We start from the raw sequence: 14019 nt of genomic DNA, 5'->3' as shown, positions 1-14019 counted from the left end.
GTGGGGATCTGTCTGCTGGCTAGCCCCACACTGGAGCACTCTCGTACCACAGCAAGTGCCTCCGCAGTATGTCGAGCTGGGCAGAGCAGCTCTGTTCTGGTTGGCTGACCCCTACCCCCACAGGCTCCCTGCCAGCCAGGGCTGCACCGCTCAACATGCTGCAGTTCAGGTCTCGTGTAACTGTCGTGCCCAGGAGTAGTAAATTCTGGCATGAACTGCACTGGAGTTCATTTGGGAGTACTAATTTCACATGTGGATGCACTCAGTGATGCCTTCACATAGAAAAAAACTTGATAAAACCAATATGAATTGTGTTGTTTTTAGCTTGGGCATGTACTTGCACTGAATATGGATGGAACAGCACATGCACCTCACAGCAAGTCAGTACAGCCCACATTCTGCAAAATCCACTTGATTCAGTTTTTCAATGCAACTGAACTCGTGTCAGAGCGCATACACGGGGTTTTGCAGGATTTAGTCCCGAGTGAAATCTGTTCCAGTGCAGAAAGCCAGCACACACACCAGGAACTGCTTCCAACAACTTGAGCAGTGACTAGGTCTGAGGCCATCTCTGCACAAGAGTGAATTTTACCCCAGTTGTCTTCTGATGTATAAAGTTGAAAACTATAAACTTTCAAAACTCAGTTGAAAACTGGAGGATACCAGAGCCATGCTTCATAAGGAAGGCATATAGGTAGGGGAAATGGTCTTAATGTACAGGAATTGTGTATTCTCTTTGTAAATATGAACCATTAGCAACTCCAGGCATTGTCCTTCTGCGCCTGTCTCTGAGGAGACTTGTCATGTTTAATATGTAAATAGAACTTACCATGCCCCCAGACCTTTGGCAGGCAATTTACACACAGAAGAGATGCAAGAAAACCAGAGTAAGATAAAATATTCTTCTAGGAAACTTCTACAGCATGTCACTGAGGAGATTCAAAAGTGTGTAAGAGAGACCAGACAGGCAAATGAGAAATGCAAGATAGCAGTTCTAACACATTACAGAACCACTGGTATGGAAAGATGCAGCTACCGAAATTATAAAGAGTATTTAAATTGACCAGACTTGGACAGTAACAAAATCTTGCTGGTATGAGGACTGAAACATGCTGGTGATCACAAACAGCTAAGTGAACCTTCCCCCATGCACTTACTAGCTGGATCTGAGGGAAGACCACACATCTGTTTCACTGTGCTACCCCTGCTACAGACCTTCCTGAATCTAACTTCAGTTCAGCAAAGCTACACCCTGAAAGCAAACTGGCTTCACTGGACAAGCCCACTGTCCAAAATACTTTCAAGCCACAAAAGAAGAAAAGAAGCCATTTACTTTGCTGTTGCCATTGTATATACAGTTGCAGAATTTGGACGTTGCAGGCAGTTGGGTTCAATCTCAACATGTTTCTAGCCATACAATATAGTGACATGATGAGAGAACATAACTAGTGCTATTTTATTTTTTTGGAGAGAAAGAGAGAGGGAAGAAGTCCTCAGTCAAGGACCAAGATTTCAAAACCGTACCAAACAAACCTGCAAGTTACTGAAATGGGGTGGAAAAATGCATCAGCAAGTTCAGGTATGGATGCTGCTCTGATCTTCAACAAAGCTCCAGAGATGGTCTTCAAGCTTCCATAACCAACTCATTCACAAACTCAGACCAAAAATCAAGTCCCTCTCTCCCCCAACTCTCTTCTTTTCCCTTAGTATCTCAGGCACAATTTAAAGGGCCATCTCAATCTTAAAAACATTAGTTTGCACTGGGCCAAATCTGATTATTTTAAACTTGGCAGAAAAGCTAAGTAAGATACAGGAATCATCTTTTTGTCCTTTTCAAACCATGTATACCTGCTATTTGTGGTGTCTGTTGTGTATAATTTTTGATTTTTTTTTTTTTAAGAGAAGCAACTAAACATTTTAAATAAAAAATTTTTTATTAAATTATTTAGACTTGAAAGAAGTCACAATAATTAACGCACTTGACAACCCTAGTAAGTGCATTCTGTACACCTCCAACCCATATGGATTGACTTTGCATTTTATAAATAAAAATGAACATATTTACAGTGAGAAAAAGCATGGTATTAGGCAGTTAAATTAGCAGATTACACAAATGTCTACAGTTGATTTTTAAAAAAGTACAAATCTACAAGATTACATAAGACATTTATGACTTCATTTGTCTTAAAAATTTCAGAATCACAACTTTTTGATATATGCTTATGTCTTACTATGGCTCTTCAAACCAGTACCTATGCCCAATTTTTATGGCAAAATGCTCCTCCCCCCACCCCCTATAGCTTATCAGTACAAAATGCATTCACTAAAATCTACTGTGGTGTGAAAATATAAACCACAGGATGCTCTAAGGACTGCCTATGGATGGTGATAGTATATACAGCCGTGGTATTTTGCTTTGAAAATAGTGGAGATTCCCAACTTACCCCGCAACGAGAAGAAATGGAGTCATGGATTTTCATGGTCTGTTTCAAGATCTCAGAGTTTAGGACACGTACACACCAGGCTTAGAGACTGTAATTTGTTTTATAAAAATACAGTATTTTAATTCTATTTACATCTTAAAGATCTCTTCCATTCCCTAGAGCGCTGATATTTACAGGATCCAAACACAAATAAGGTCAACAACGTAGAGGGCAGGCAGTGTGCTGGACCGATTCATCCATGTGGGCTTAGGTATAAGAAAGACTGGAATGTGAAAATAAAGTTAGTTACTGGCTTTCACTGAGTCACCAAACAAGAGCAAACAAGATTAACTGAACTCCGATTGGATTGTTTCTTACAAAACTAAGAGCAAAATCAAAGTTGAAGCATAAATGTTTCCGAGATCAACCTTCTGCGCTGTAGGATCCACCTGCTGAATTATCCCTCAGAAAACTTTCTAGTAAGCAGAATCATTTGCTTGGCTGTCTTGAATGCTTATTTCCAGATGAACTCATTGTCCGTGACCTCTGTCTAAGCACTGTTTTTGTTGGGAGTTCTAAGTCTTCAAATACAGGGTTTTCTATGATGTCTTCAGCTTCTGGTCTTTCGATCGGGTTTGTCGAAAGCATATGCTTCACCATAGTGTACTAAAAGATAATAAATGTGGTATGTGACATTTTAGACACCAACTGTTTAGTTCTGGCTGCAAAAACAACAAGATGCTCCAAAGTGCTTTCCAAGAAACCTGTGCATTAATTTTTTGGCACAGTACTGTATGTACAGTGGCAACAGATTTATCCTTTGAGCAGGGATTAAAAGCTCACTTGGCAGGTCCAACCTGCTCCAAGATTCAAAGGGCTGGTACGCTTTTGAAAATTTACAGATCTTGTATCTTAATTTTACACTCCACTTAACTGTGCATTTAATTCTTAGATTTAAGGAAGCACATGAAGCAGCTTTAAAAGAACACACCAACATTTTCCTTTTCAACATAATTTTAAAAAGCAGAAAAATATTTCTTGTGTCTCAGACGTCCAAGAAGTGAAGCATCACTAATCTCAATTCAACTCAACACTCCAAGCAGACTTCATCTCCCCAGAAGTCTGGCTGCAGTGGTTTGAGAGGGAGGCTGGTGTCATCTGAGTACAGAGATGCAGCAGCCAGAAAGGAATCTGGAAATCACTTAGTTTCTCATGCTGGGGGTCTGCAAACTCCCCCACTTCATCTGAAATGACCTTCCCTCTGCTCTGCCTCACAGTGTAGCTTTGTTCATGCAACATTCTCCTTAGAGGCTTGGCTCACCTGTAGTACCACTTCTCACCTACGCGGTTTCTGTACTAAGGATTCAGGCACAAGCAGAAGAGGGCTGGGACATATGAGAAAAGGAAATGCTGCTGCATCAGCAGTACAGGAAAACCAGGCAGGCTGAGCACTGGGAATGTAAAATAGCACGAAGCAAAATTATTTGTATAAAGGCTAAGGCACTGATAGAAGGTTAGTACCCTCACATCTGAGGCACAGTAAAGCACCTGGAAGAGGAATCTGGTCTAAAACGGAAGAGCTAAGACGCCTTTCACTTGCCCAAAGAGAAAGCAACTGGAATGCAGGTGGGCAGTCCCGAACCAGCATTAAATATATTTACCTCCTGTAAACATTTCTGAGTAAACAACAGTGGAAACTTCAAGATTCTTACTTCACTTAATGTCTGCAATGATATAAAAAAAGAGGGTATTAGACACCTCACACTTCAAGCTCTTGCTCACAAAGGGTCTGGGGAGATCACACTTTTATACCAGCGTAACAAGGAACACACAATGTAAAACCTTTACATTAGGTCACTGCCTCAGCCAAGCAAGATTCTGCTGGTGTACATTACACTGACAGTTGTCATCTGTCTTCAACTGATCATGGAGTAGCCTTTTGTCTTAGGAAGTTGTTCTCAATGTTTTTGGGCTCAAAGTACCCCTTGCAGGGAGGGCTCGAGGTACCCCTTTATAACTTTTATAAATTGAGTGACACCAAATTTCAAAATGTATATATTACAGTGCTTTCCTCCTTGCATGGGGGACAGGCAGTTGGGGGGGAAGATTGGCTGGCAAAGACAAATCTGAGCCTGTACGTATCTGCGTATCTCCTCACACTTCAAAGGATCTGGCAATACCTCAGCTAAGAATCACTGATTTACAGCAACCAGGATATTTTACCTGCTTCGTTGTCATCTAGTGGCCAGTCTCTGTAATAGCTGCCTATTGTGATAGCAACGTATACGGAACGGATATAAAGTACAATAGTGCAAGTATGCCATATGTTCAGGCTCAAAGTTAGGATAGCAACTCAGCAAAAATGTACCATGCAAACAAATCCATCCCGTACACGTTTTGGATGCTGATAAACTAGAGAAAAATCAATGTTTTTTTATCAGACTTTGATCACTGGTTAGGATTACTGTGCATGTAAATGTACTTGTCCCTGCTTCCCGGGATATGCATGGCCTGCACTAAGAGACCCAGGATACAGAGTTCAGAGTTTGAACTGTGTTAAACCCACTGACATCCCCAAGGTCCAACCTAATACTGTCAACAGAGCAGTATTATATACAGTGTACTGCTAAGGACATCAGGCTTATCTGTATTATGACTAAGATGCTCATGAGCTACACTTTTTAGAGGTGGAGGCTCACATCTATTTAACGCTCACAGACAAATGAACTTAACTGTCACTAGTTTATTCATTCTACACATGTAAGTGTACAACATAACTCGCATCCATTATAGTTTGGGCTTACTTCATTTCATTTGCTTTGGCTCCCTCTACTGGTAGGATTTCTCCCACTTTATATAATTACAAGTTACGTTCAACTGCTGCTGCAAATGCATTTGATTTAATAACTTCCATAGTAATCCATTTCAACAAGCTTTACGTAGAGGCAAGCCTCTGTACCTGAACTATGCTTTACATTTGACTTTCTTATAAAAACAGGCCTGCTTTTGCAAAGATGTGAATATGGAATTTGAAAAGTTAGAAGGGTATATTCAGGCAGGTATGATGGGACAGGAACTGAGGAAAGCTAAATGTATGATTGGTCATGCTGGTGGGTGAGGGCCAGCTTACTGACACTGCAGGGAAACCAAGTTTCATGACAAAAACCCACAGAAATCCTGGCACTGAACAGCACCTTCAAAAAAAATCTTGCTCTCTCTGGGACCAATCAGACCAGTTTGGAAATAACTTGTTCTGGCACAGGCACATTTCTACCTGAGCTCTGCTGCACTGTTTGGGGAAAGGACAGAGGAGCCCCCTCTCCTCCTGAGCCTTGTGAAGCCTTCAATCCCTTGTTTCTGTTGCTCCTAGTTTATTGGGATACAGTAGAGCTGGCTAACAGGTTGTGCAGAGGACTCTTGGCTTTGGAGGCAAGCACTCACTGCTCAGACAGTCATCTGAACAGCTTTTATTAGCAGCACAATTGGTGGCTGGGAGACAGCTAACGGGAGAGGGAATATATACAATATGAACATACTAGAATTGCATCCTGAGCAATTAGCTAAAACTTACTGGTCACCAAATAAAGAAAATATATGTTGAGAAATAACAGTGAAAACAAACAAAAAAGGAAGAGCTCTTCTTCTGTCGTGGAAGCAGATCTGAACTTTGGCCGGTGCAGTTTTGTTTCTGGATCTAGAGCAGAAAGCAGAAGGACAATGCTCTTCTACTTGCTGGATGGGATTCTGGCCAGAAAATCAAAAGGAAAGTGTTTTATGGGGTATGTGACCCTGTAAGTTTAATGTTTAAGAAAAGATGAGCTCAAAGTGGATTCTGCCACAAATGACTCAAGCTAAGTTAATTTTTTTTTTTCCTCTGGACAGACATTTAGATTTACCACAAAAGTCTACAAGTAAAAGGGCCATGTTACTCACAGATGTGCAATGCCTGTACAGGAGGAATACTTCAGGTCAGATTCATGCTCAGAGACAGGTATGTGAAAGGCAGTTTAGACTATGTCAAAATAGTCTGCTTCGTTAGAGAATTTAAATCAATCATATAGTGCACAGTTTCTTCTGTGAACCTAATCCCACGGAGAAGGAAGGAATCTACACTCTATTTTCTAAGTGCTGCCTCTTCCTAGCAGTTCCAATGAACATTGTTCAGTGAGAATTACAAGCCAGCAGATGGTAGCAGAAACCGTTACACTCCCTAAATTCATGGTTAAGAAAACAGAGAATCAATCAACCAACTGCTAGAAAGGCAGGGAAGCATGCTTTGCAGTATGGAAGTTCTGACTTGACTGGGATTGTACAAAAAGAAAAGTAACCAGAACTTCACTGGGTGTTTGGGGAAAAAAAACGAGGAGGAAAAGAAAAGGTAGCATGCACATGTACAGATCCAAGACTCCAAAGCCACAGTGGCTATTTTGAAATCAGAAACTAATTCGATGTCTTGGCTCCACTAAGTTCTGGTTCCTCATCTTCTGTTACATAGGTCAGCAACATCAAAACTCTCATTAAGTAATGACTGCATAAAATCTGTTCCACTTGTTCGTGTGTGCAGTTCACGCCTACTGCTACATGGTGTTCTGCTTCAAGGCTGACACCAAAGCTATGCTTTATTATACTTGAAAGCAAATGCTGCATTGTTTTATTGCTGAGTAACTCTTACAAATGCATGTTAAGACATTTTTACACAGCACATTTTAAATAAAAAGAGAAAAACTGAGAATTGCTTCTTTTCTACAAGTATATCTACCTTGATCCTTTCCATCTGAGTGCTGAAGGGGTAAAGCAGCTCAAAGAGAATCAGTCCCAAAGAGAAGATATCCACTTTGTGTGAATATGTGTTCCCATAAATCTGGAAAGCCAGAATCAAGTTCATGTTAATGGCACAGCTCACAGAATTCAGCAACACACATAAAAATCATACACCACCAGTCAGTTAAACACATCCAAATGATTAATTCTGTGAAGGGCTGATGGAGTCTATCATACTACTCAGGTTTTACCTTCCTGTCCTGTTTTAAGACAGGATCAAAATAATCATCTCTACTCAGGTACATTATTTTCACAAACCTAATTTTTACAATAATTAAAGAGTGCTGAAACTAGCAGTATCAGAATTCAATTCAGACTGACGGCCCCATCTGAAGCACAAGACTAATTCTTATCAGATCAAATTAAAATATTCCAAACTAAGAACAGGCAAAAGGCAGGACAGCATGGCACCTTAATAGAATTACTAGTTCAGAAAGACATGAGCTTTTATATGCAACAACCTACTTTCTCAGATGGTACATAGGGCCGGTTGTGTTTGACGCTCCTGTTTTAAGAGAAATCTTTTTTGAATCCCTCTCTTCTGAAATATGTATGTGGTCGTTACAACACGAAGTTATTTTTCAACATGTTGAAGCAATATTCAGGGGTGCTGCTATTACATGAGGGCAGCTATCACAGTCACCGTACATTCAATGGGCAACCTATTATCTATCGTTACTAAGAATTCTCTGCGATCACCCAGAAGACACTGTATTTCTACATGTCCATGGCCAGGAAGACAGTGAAGCCCCAATTACAAGTGCTTTTCTTAGTTACTTCCATGTGTGAAGTTTGAGAAAAGCCTCACCTGTTCTGGGCTCATGTAAAGTTTAGTCCCCACTTGTCCTGTGTGCCTGGCATAGGCTGGCATTGGTGTAAGAACAGATTCTTCCTCCTCATCTTGGTCCATAGCAGTTACCAGTCCAAAGTCCCCAATCTTCACTATGTCATCCATTGTGAAAAATATATTGGAAGGCTGAAAAACCAACAGGCAAGATAAAATAATATTCAGAAACAAGAAGCAAAAGCCTCTTCACTTCATAAGCTTTAGGAAAGAAGTTTGATTAAAGGAAGAAGGCACTGCCAACACTGCAGTAGAAAAAAAAACGAAAACAATTTACTTGGGAGGGCATACTAAGAATCCCAGCTATCTAGGCAGAGAAGCATTCAGTTTATGGACCACATATACACGGTAAATAACAGCAGCATCTCAGCTCTGCCTTTGCATTATGAACTGTCAGGAAACACAGTTCTTACTACCTGAAGCTCACGGTGTATCTGCAAATTCTGCTAAATACCTTGTCACAAGAACATGAAAAAAGAAAGGTAGGAAACACATTGAAATGTAGTTGCTTTATAAAGAGGAGCAAAGGCAAACCATACAGGTACTGACCCATAACTACAATTATTTCTGGCATATACACACAGGGGTGCACTCTGGCTGAAAGACCCTCCATGGCAGAGGGTCGGACTTGATGATCTGCTCAGGTCCCTGCCGACCTACCAACTATGAAACTATGAATCTGAATAAGGGAAGGTTACTTCTAAATAACATACTACAACTGCATTTTTTAAAATACTTCTGTAACTCTCTACTCTGACTATATCCACAATAGAGTTCCTCTCACCCTGTTCCAGATAAAAAGGAGTTATTTTAGACAAAGAAAGGGTGTCCCAAGAATCAGAACCAAATCCTGGGAACAGAGCCAGACAGAGGTGATATGATTAGTATGAAGAGGTGCAGAAATATGTTCCCTTCCAAGCATCAGGATGTTCAAGGCTGGGAAGGCATGAGACATTTCCACTGAGAAGGGCAAACTGTGGAGCCAGCCAAAAGGGCTCTCTCAATAAATCTGAAGTTTGGGAATGATCTTGCACAGAATAAAGAATGACTGCAAATCCAACCTCCTTCAGCTCCCATGCCAACCCCCAGTCTTGGCTTTTTCACAACAGCCACCCACTGGGTGAGACAGGGGAGGAAGAGAGGAGAAACAAGTCTCCCTAAACATTTTATCTATTAAAAAGTCTGACAGTGCTGTGATGACCACAGCAGAAATATCTATACAGCGGACACCTTGTAAAGTCTGTAACAACTGTACCCCAAATATGAAATTTAGTGTTTGGCCTCAAGGTCTTTCCTACAATATTTTCCTAAATGAATGCCCTTAACATCAGCCTCAGATGTTCTTTACAGCAGGATAATTCATATCTAGTAAAACACAGAACATCACTGGATTATCCATAAAGTTATTTTATGGCCTTTATCCCCATGGAAGAACTCTCTCTTCCTCTACAAAATCCTTATTTCAATTAGTAGCCACCTAGGCGCAGATTCCTGCATTTGGGTTTTATATAGCATAGCTGCAAGTTTTCTTCCACTTGCAAGTGTGCAGAAAGAGGAATATGAAATCTTGCTCATTTCTTGAAGATGACAAAAGGGAAAGAGGAAATAAATATTCAAATCCAAAGAACAAATTATTTTTTTCCTGTTTCCCATAGCTTCTAGCCATTGAAGATGCATTAAACTACCAAATATGGACAAATGACAAATGACAGTGAGTCACTGAGTAGATGAGGAATGGCTGCTCAAGAGAAAAATAAAATTGGGCTGTGGACTCTGATTGAAGATAACATGTCACAGAGAAACTAAGCTGGAGGGATGTGGTGGTCAGCCAGATGCCCAAAGAAATGGTTCCATCAAATTCTTTGGTCAAGACAAGGATGTTTCTAGGGCACAGAAGTCTGCTTTTCCATGTAACCAATGGAACAAACTGCATCTCTGGAAGATGGTTTAACTGGCCTGGTATAACTAGCACTGGGAGTGGAACCCAAGGCCGCAACATTCCCCATCCAACAGGACTTTTGGTTTCCTTTCTTGTCACACAATTGCCTTCAAGATATTACAGCCCGATTCAGCTCACCCTAAGCCTATTCTAAAAACTACCAGACATACTTCTACGTTCGTGTGCCCAACTCCTTGCCAATACAGTCCAAATGTGACATCTCAGGCCAGCAGGGAGAATAGCTTCCATTTCTGTCACCATGACATCAGGCTAGCTCACACCAGTGTGACTCTCAAATGCTAGTATCGATTATAATAATTCTGGAAATGCAGCATTAGCTTAAGACACATTCTTAAAAGAAGACACTGCTAAATCTTTCAAATATGAGTGTGTGCACTTCTGCTGAGTTTATGTTTTCAGTTGTTTCCAAAGTCTGTAAACAGACTGGAAATCTGAAATCTGCACTGTTCAATTTCTTTATTAGCGACTTGGACAAGAGGGTGAAAAGCACCCTGTTCAAATTTGCTGACAATACTAAGATTTGGGGCGAGCTGGGCATGCTAGAAGGGAGGGACAGGATACAGCTGGACCTGGACAGGTTACAGGGGTGGGCAAATGAGAACAGGATGGGATTCAACACTGACAAGTGCAAGGTACTGCACCTGGGCAGGAAGAACCAGCAGCATACCTACAGGCTGGGGAACTCCCTTCTCAAAAGCACAGTGGCAGAAAGAGATCTTGGAGTCATTATTGATTCCAAAATGAAAAATGGGCCACCAAGGTGAGGATGTGTTCAGGAAGGCTAACCACACCTTGTCATGCATCCACAGATGCATCACAAGCAGGTCCAAGGTGATACTCCCCATCTATGCGGCACTGGTCAGGCCGCAGTTGGAGTACTGTGTCCAGTTCTGGGCGCCGCACTTCAGGAGGGATGTGGACAACATGGAGAGGGTCCAGAGGAGGGCCACTCGCATGATCCAGGGACAGCAGGGCAGATCCTACGGGACCTGAACCTGTTCAGCCTCCACAAGAGAAGACTGAGAGGGGATCTGGTGGCTGTTTATAAACTTACCGGGGGACCAGCAGGGAATGGGAGAGACCCTGTTCCCCAGGGCACCTCCTAGAGTAACAAGGAATAACAGCTGTAAGTTGATCAAGAGTAGGTTCAGGCTGGACATCCAAAGGCACTACTTCACAGTCAGGGCGGCTAGGATTTGGAACCAACTTCCAAGGGAAGGGATGCTGGCTCCTACTTTGGGGGTCTTTAAGAGGAGGCTAGATAAGCACCTAGCTGGGGTCATAAGCCCAGTATTCTCTCCTGCCCAGGGCAGGGGTCAGACTTGAAGATCTACTTAGGTCCCTTCCGATCCTACATCTATAAATCTATATATGAATAAATTTTAAACCAGCAGTTTCACTAACCTGCAACTCCTTTCCTCAGCAAATCTGAAAAGGCATCTATCTGCTCTTCACTTGCTTTTGCTGATGTAGAAAATGGTTACTCTTTCTAGGTTTGAAAAGCTACATCACAGGCAAGATTAAAAGAAAAAAACGGAATTTATCTTTTTATTCCATGTCCAAATTTGGCCTTGTTACATCCTCAGAGAACAGGAAATACCTGCCTATACAATCTGCAACAGTGGAAGAGTTAGGGTCTCAGAGATTTCACTAGGAGCCCCACTGAAGGTACAAACAGTAACTAAGTTTATCAGCAAATTCTGCTTTGTCAAGTGCTTGATGTTCTATAGACAGCAGTTGCTAACTGAGATCAGAACTGGAATGGGAGGGAAAAAGTATAATGCTAACTGGAGGTATGCATGATCTCTGTATCTCAAATCACCAGGCCTAGAAACAAATATTGCAGTAGCTTTCTAATAGTGTACAACGAAGTTGTCCAACTTCTAAATCCATGGTTTTCAAACTTTTTTTCCATTTGTGGTTCCCTAAAACATTTTGAATGGAGGTGTGGACCCCTTTGAATTGTAAGTGTGGGTATTCACATACTTCTGACTGATCAGTCATCTTTCGTGGACTTTTTAGACAGCCTGTGGACCCCCAGGGGTCCATGCACCACAGATTGAAAACCACTGTTCTAACAGGCCAGGGGCTGCATGGCCCAGAAGCTGCATCAACGGGCGGTTCATCAGGGCAGGGGATAAGCTACCCCAGGCCGTGTGGGTACTCCCCGCTACTACATCACACAGACACCCCAATGCACACCCTCAGCAACCTGCATTGCACTGTCTCAGCCCCTGGGGCAGGAGCAGGAAGCAGAAGCTGGAAGAGGGAGGGGAGCCCAGAGTCTGGCTGCTGCTGCAGCCAGGGTTAGTGAGGAGAGGGGGCCAGGACCTGGGGGGCCACAACATAACCCCTTGCAGACCATAAGTTGGACAGCTCTAGTGTACAACATTTCCTTCCAGTTGTAATGTTTTTTAGGATACCAGAAGATTACAGGTCCTTCAGATGAGCTGAACTATTGTGTTTGGCATTGGCGCTGGAATTCATAGTTTCATAGCTGGTAGGGTTGAGCAGATCATCAAGTGACTGCCTAGCCTCTTTTGAAGACCCCCAGGGTAGGAGCGAGCACCACTTCCCTTGGAAGTTGGTTTCAGCTCCTAGCTGCCCTGACCATGAAGTAGCGCCTCCTGACATCTAGCCTGAATCTACTCTCAGGCAACTTATGACCATTGTTCCTTGTTACTCCTGGTAGTGCTCAGGGGAACAGGGACTGTCCCACAGCCTGCTGGTCCCCCTTGGCAAGTTTATAGGTGGCCACCAGATCCCCTCTCAACCTTCTTTTGTGGAGGCTGAACAGGTTCAGGTCCCGTCCCGTAGCCTCTGCCCATAGGGCCTACCTACCCTGCTGCCCCCAACCATGCGAGTGGCCTCCTCTGGACCCTCTCGATGCTGTCCACATTCCTCCTGAAGTGCAGTGCCCAGACCTGGACACAGTACTCCAACTGTGGCGTGACCAATGTCGCATAGAGGGGGAGGATCAGCTCCTTGGACCTGCTCGTGATGCATCTGTGGATGCATGGCAAGGTGCGGTTAGCCTTCCTGACTGCGTCCTCACATCGGTCCAACCCCCTGCCACGGCAGGAAAGAGTACTGGGGTCAAACGGCTCCAGCAAGGTGTACATCTAACCTCCTCTTAAAGGCCCCCAGAGTAGGAGCCAGCACCACTTTTCTTGGAAGTTGGTCACAGATCCTAGCCGCCCTGACCGTGAAGTAGTGCCTCCTGATATCTAGCCTGAATCTACTGTCTGCCAGCTTGTGACTGTTATTCCTGGTCACTCCTGGTAGTGCACGGGGAAACAGAGACTCCCCCAATGCCTGCTGGTCCCCTCTGACTTGTTTGTAACAGGCAACTAGATCCCCCCTCAACCTTCTTTTGTGAAGGCTGAACGGGTTCAGGTCCTGTATCCGCCTCGTACCCCCTTGTCCAAGTCGCTGATGATGATGTCAAACAGAGCGGGACTGAGCCCTGGAGAACCCCGCTGCCCACCTCCCTCCAGGTCGAAAACAAGCTGTCCACCACCTCTCTGGATGTGGCCCTTCATCCAATTTGCGACCCATCTGACTGTGTAGGCGTCAAAAACACAGTTGCCTAATTTTTTAATGAGGATGTTGTGAGAGAGTGTCAAAGGCCTTCCTAAAGTCCAGAAAGACTACATCCAGAACACTTAAAAATGTTTCACCTGATGTTCTAGCACATACTTTTTATACCTCTTGTAAGCACAGAGAAGCAATATGCTGCCAAACTAGTATGATTTGGTTCATTTTGCACAGGTGTTAAAATGGAAGCTTGCTTTACCTTAGAGCTCAACAATAAAATAAGATGTATGGTAGCATCACGTAAACTCTGGAAGTAGGCAGCATGAACTAAGTAATGAATGCATGCTAACTTGTGGCACTTAGGAAGATTCCAATAAAGCACTCTAATTGCAACAATTAGTCACTACCTTTTGGTGTAGTGCAGTTCCAAAGCT

General features: G+C 42.9%; 1 protein-coding gene across 3 annotated transcripts in view; it reads right to left on the bottom strand.

Annotated features, from left to right (window-relative positions):
* Window positions 1–1915: 1915 nt before the first annotated feature.
* The window catches only part of EIF2AK3 (eukaryotic translation initiation factor 2 alpha kinase 3), a 44346-nt gene continuing 32242 nt past the window's right edge, over window positions 1916–14019 (bottom strand). For all 3 annotated transcript variants that reach the window (XM_019553099.1, XM_019553097.1, XM_019553098.1), the window contains exons 13-16: window positions 8053–8220; window positions 7183–7284; window positions 4085–4147; window positions 1916–3089 (exon numbers count right to left, since the gene is read on the bottom strand). In XM_019553099.1, the coding sequence (XP_019408644.1) occupies window positions 2913–3089; window positions 4085–4147; window positions 7183–7284; window positions 8053–8220 (510 nt within the window). In that variant the 3' untranslated portion in view covers window positions 1916–2912. The remainder of the gene's footprint in view (window positions 3090–4084; window positions 4148–7182; window positions 7285–8052; window positions 8221–14019) is intronic.

Source organism: Crocodylus porosus, unplaced genomic scaffold (assembly GCF_001723895.1).
Source record: "Crocodylus porosus isolate Cpor-Errol unplaced genomic scaffold, CroPor_comp1, whole genome shotgun sequence".
Lineage (NCBI taxonomy): Eukaryota > Metazoa > Chordata > Crocodylia > Crocodylidae > Crocodylus > Crocodylus porosus.
The sequence above is the reverse complement of the archived record's forward strand: the minus strand, read 5'-3'. Positions and strand labels throughout refer to the sequence as shown.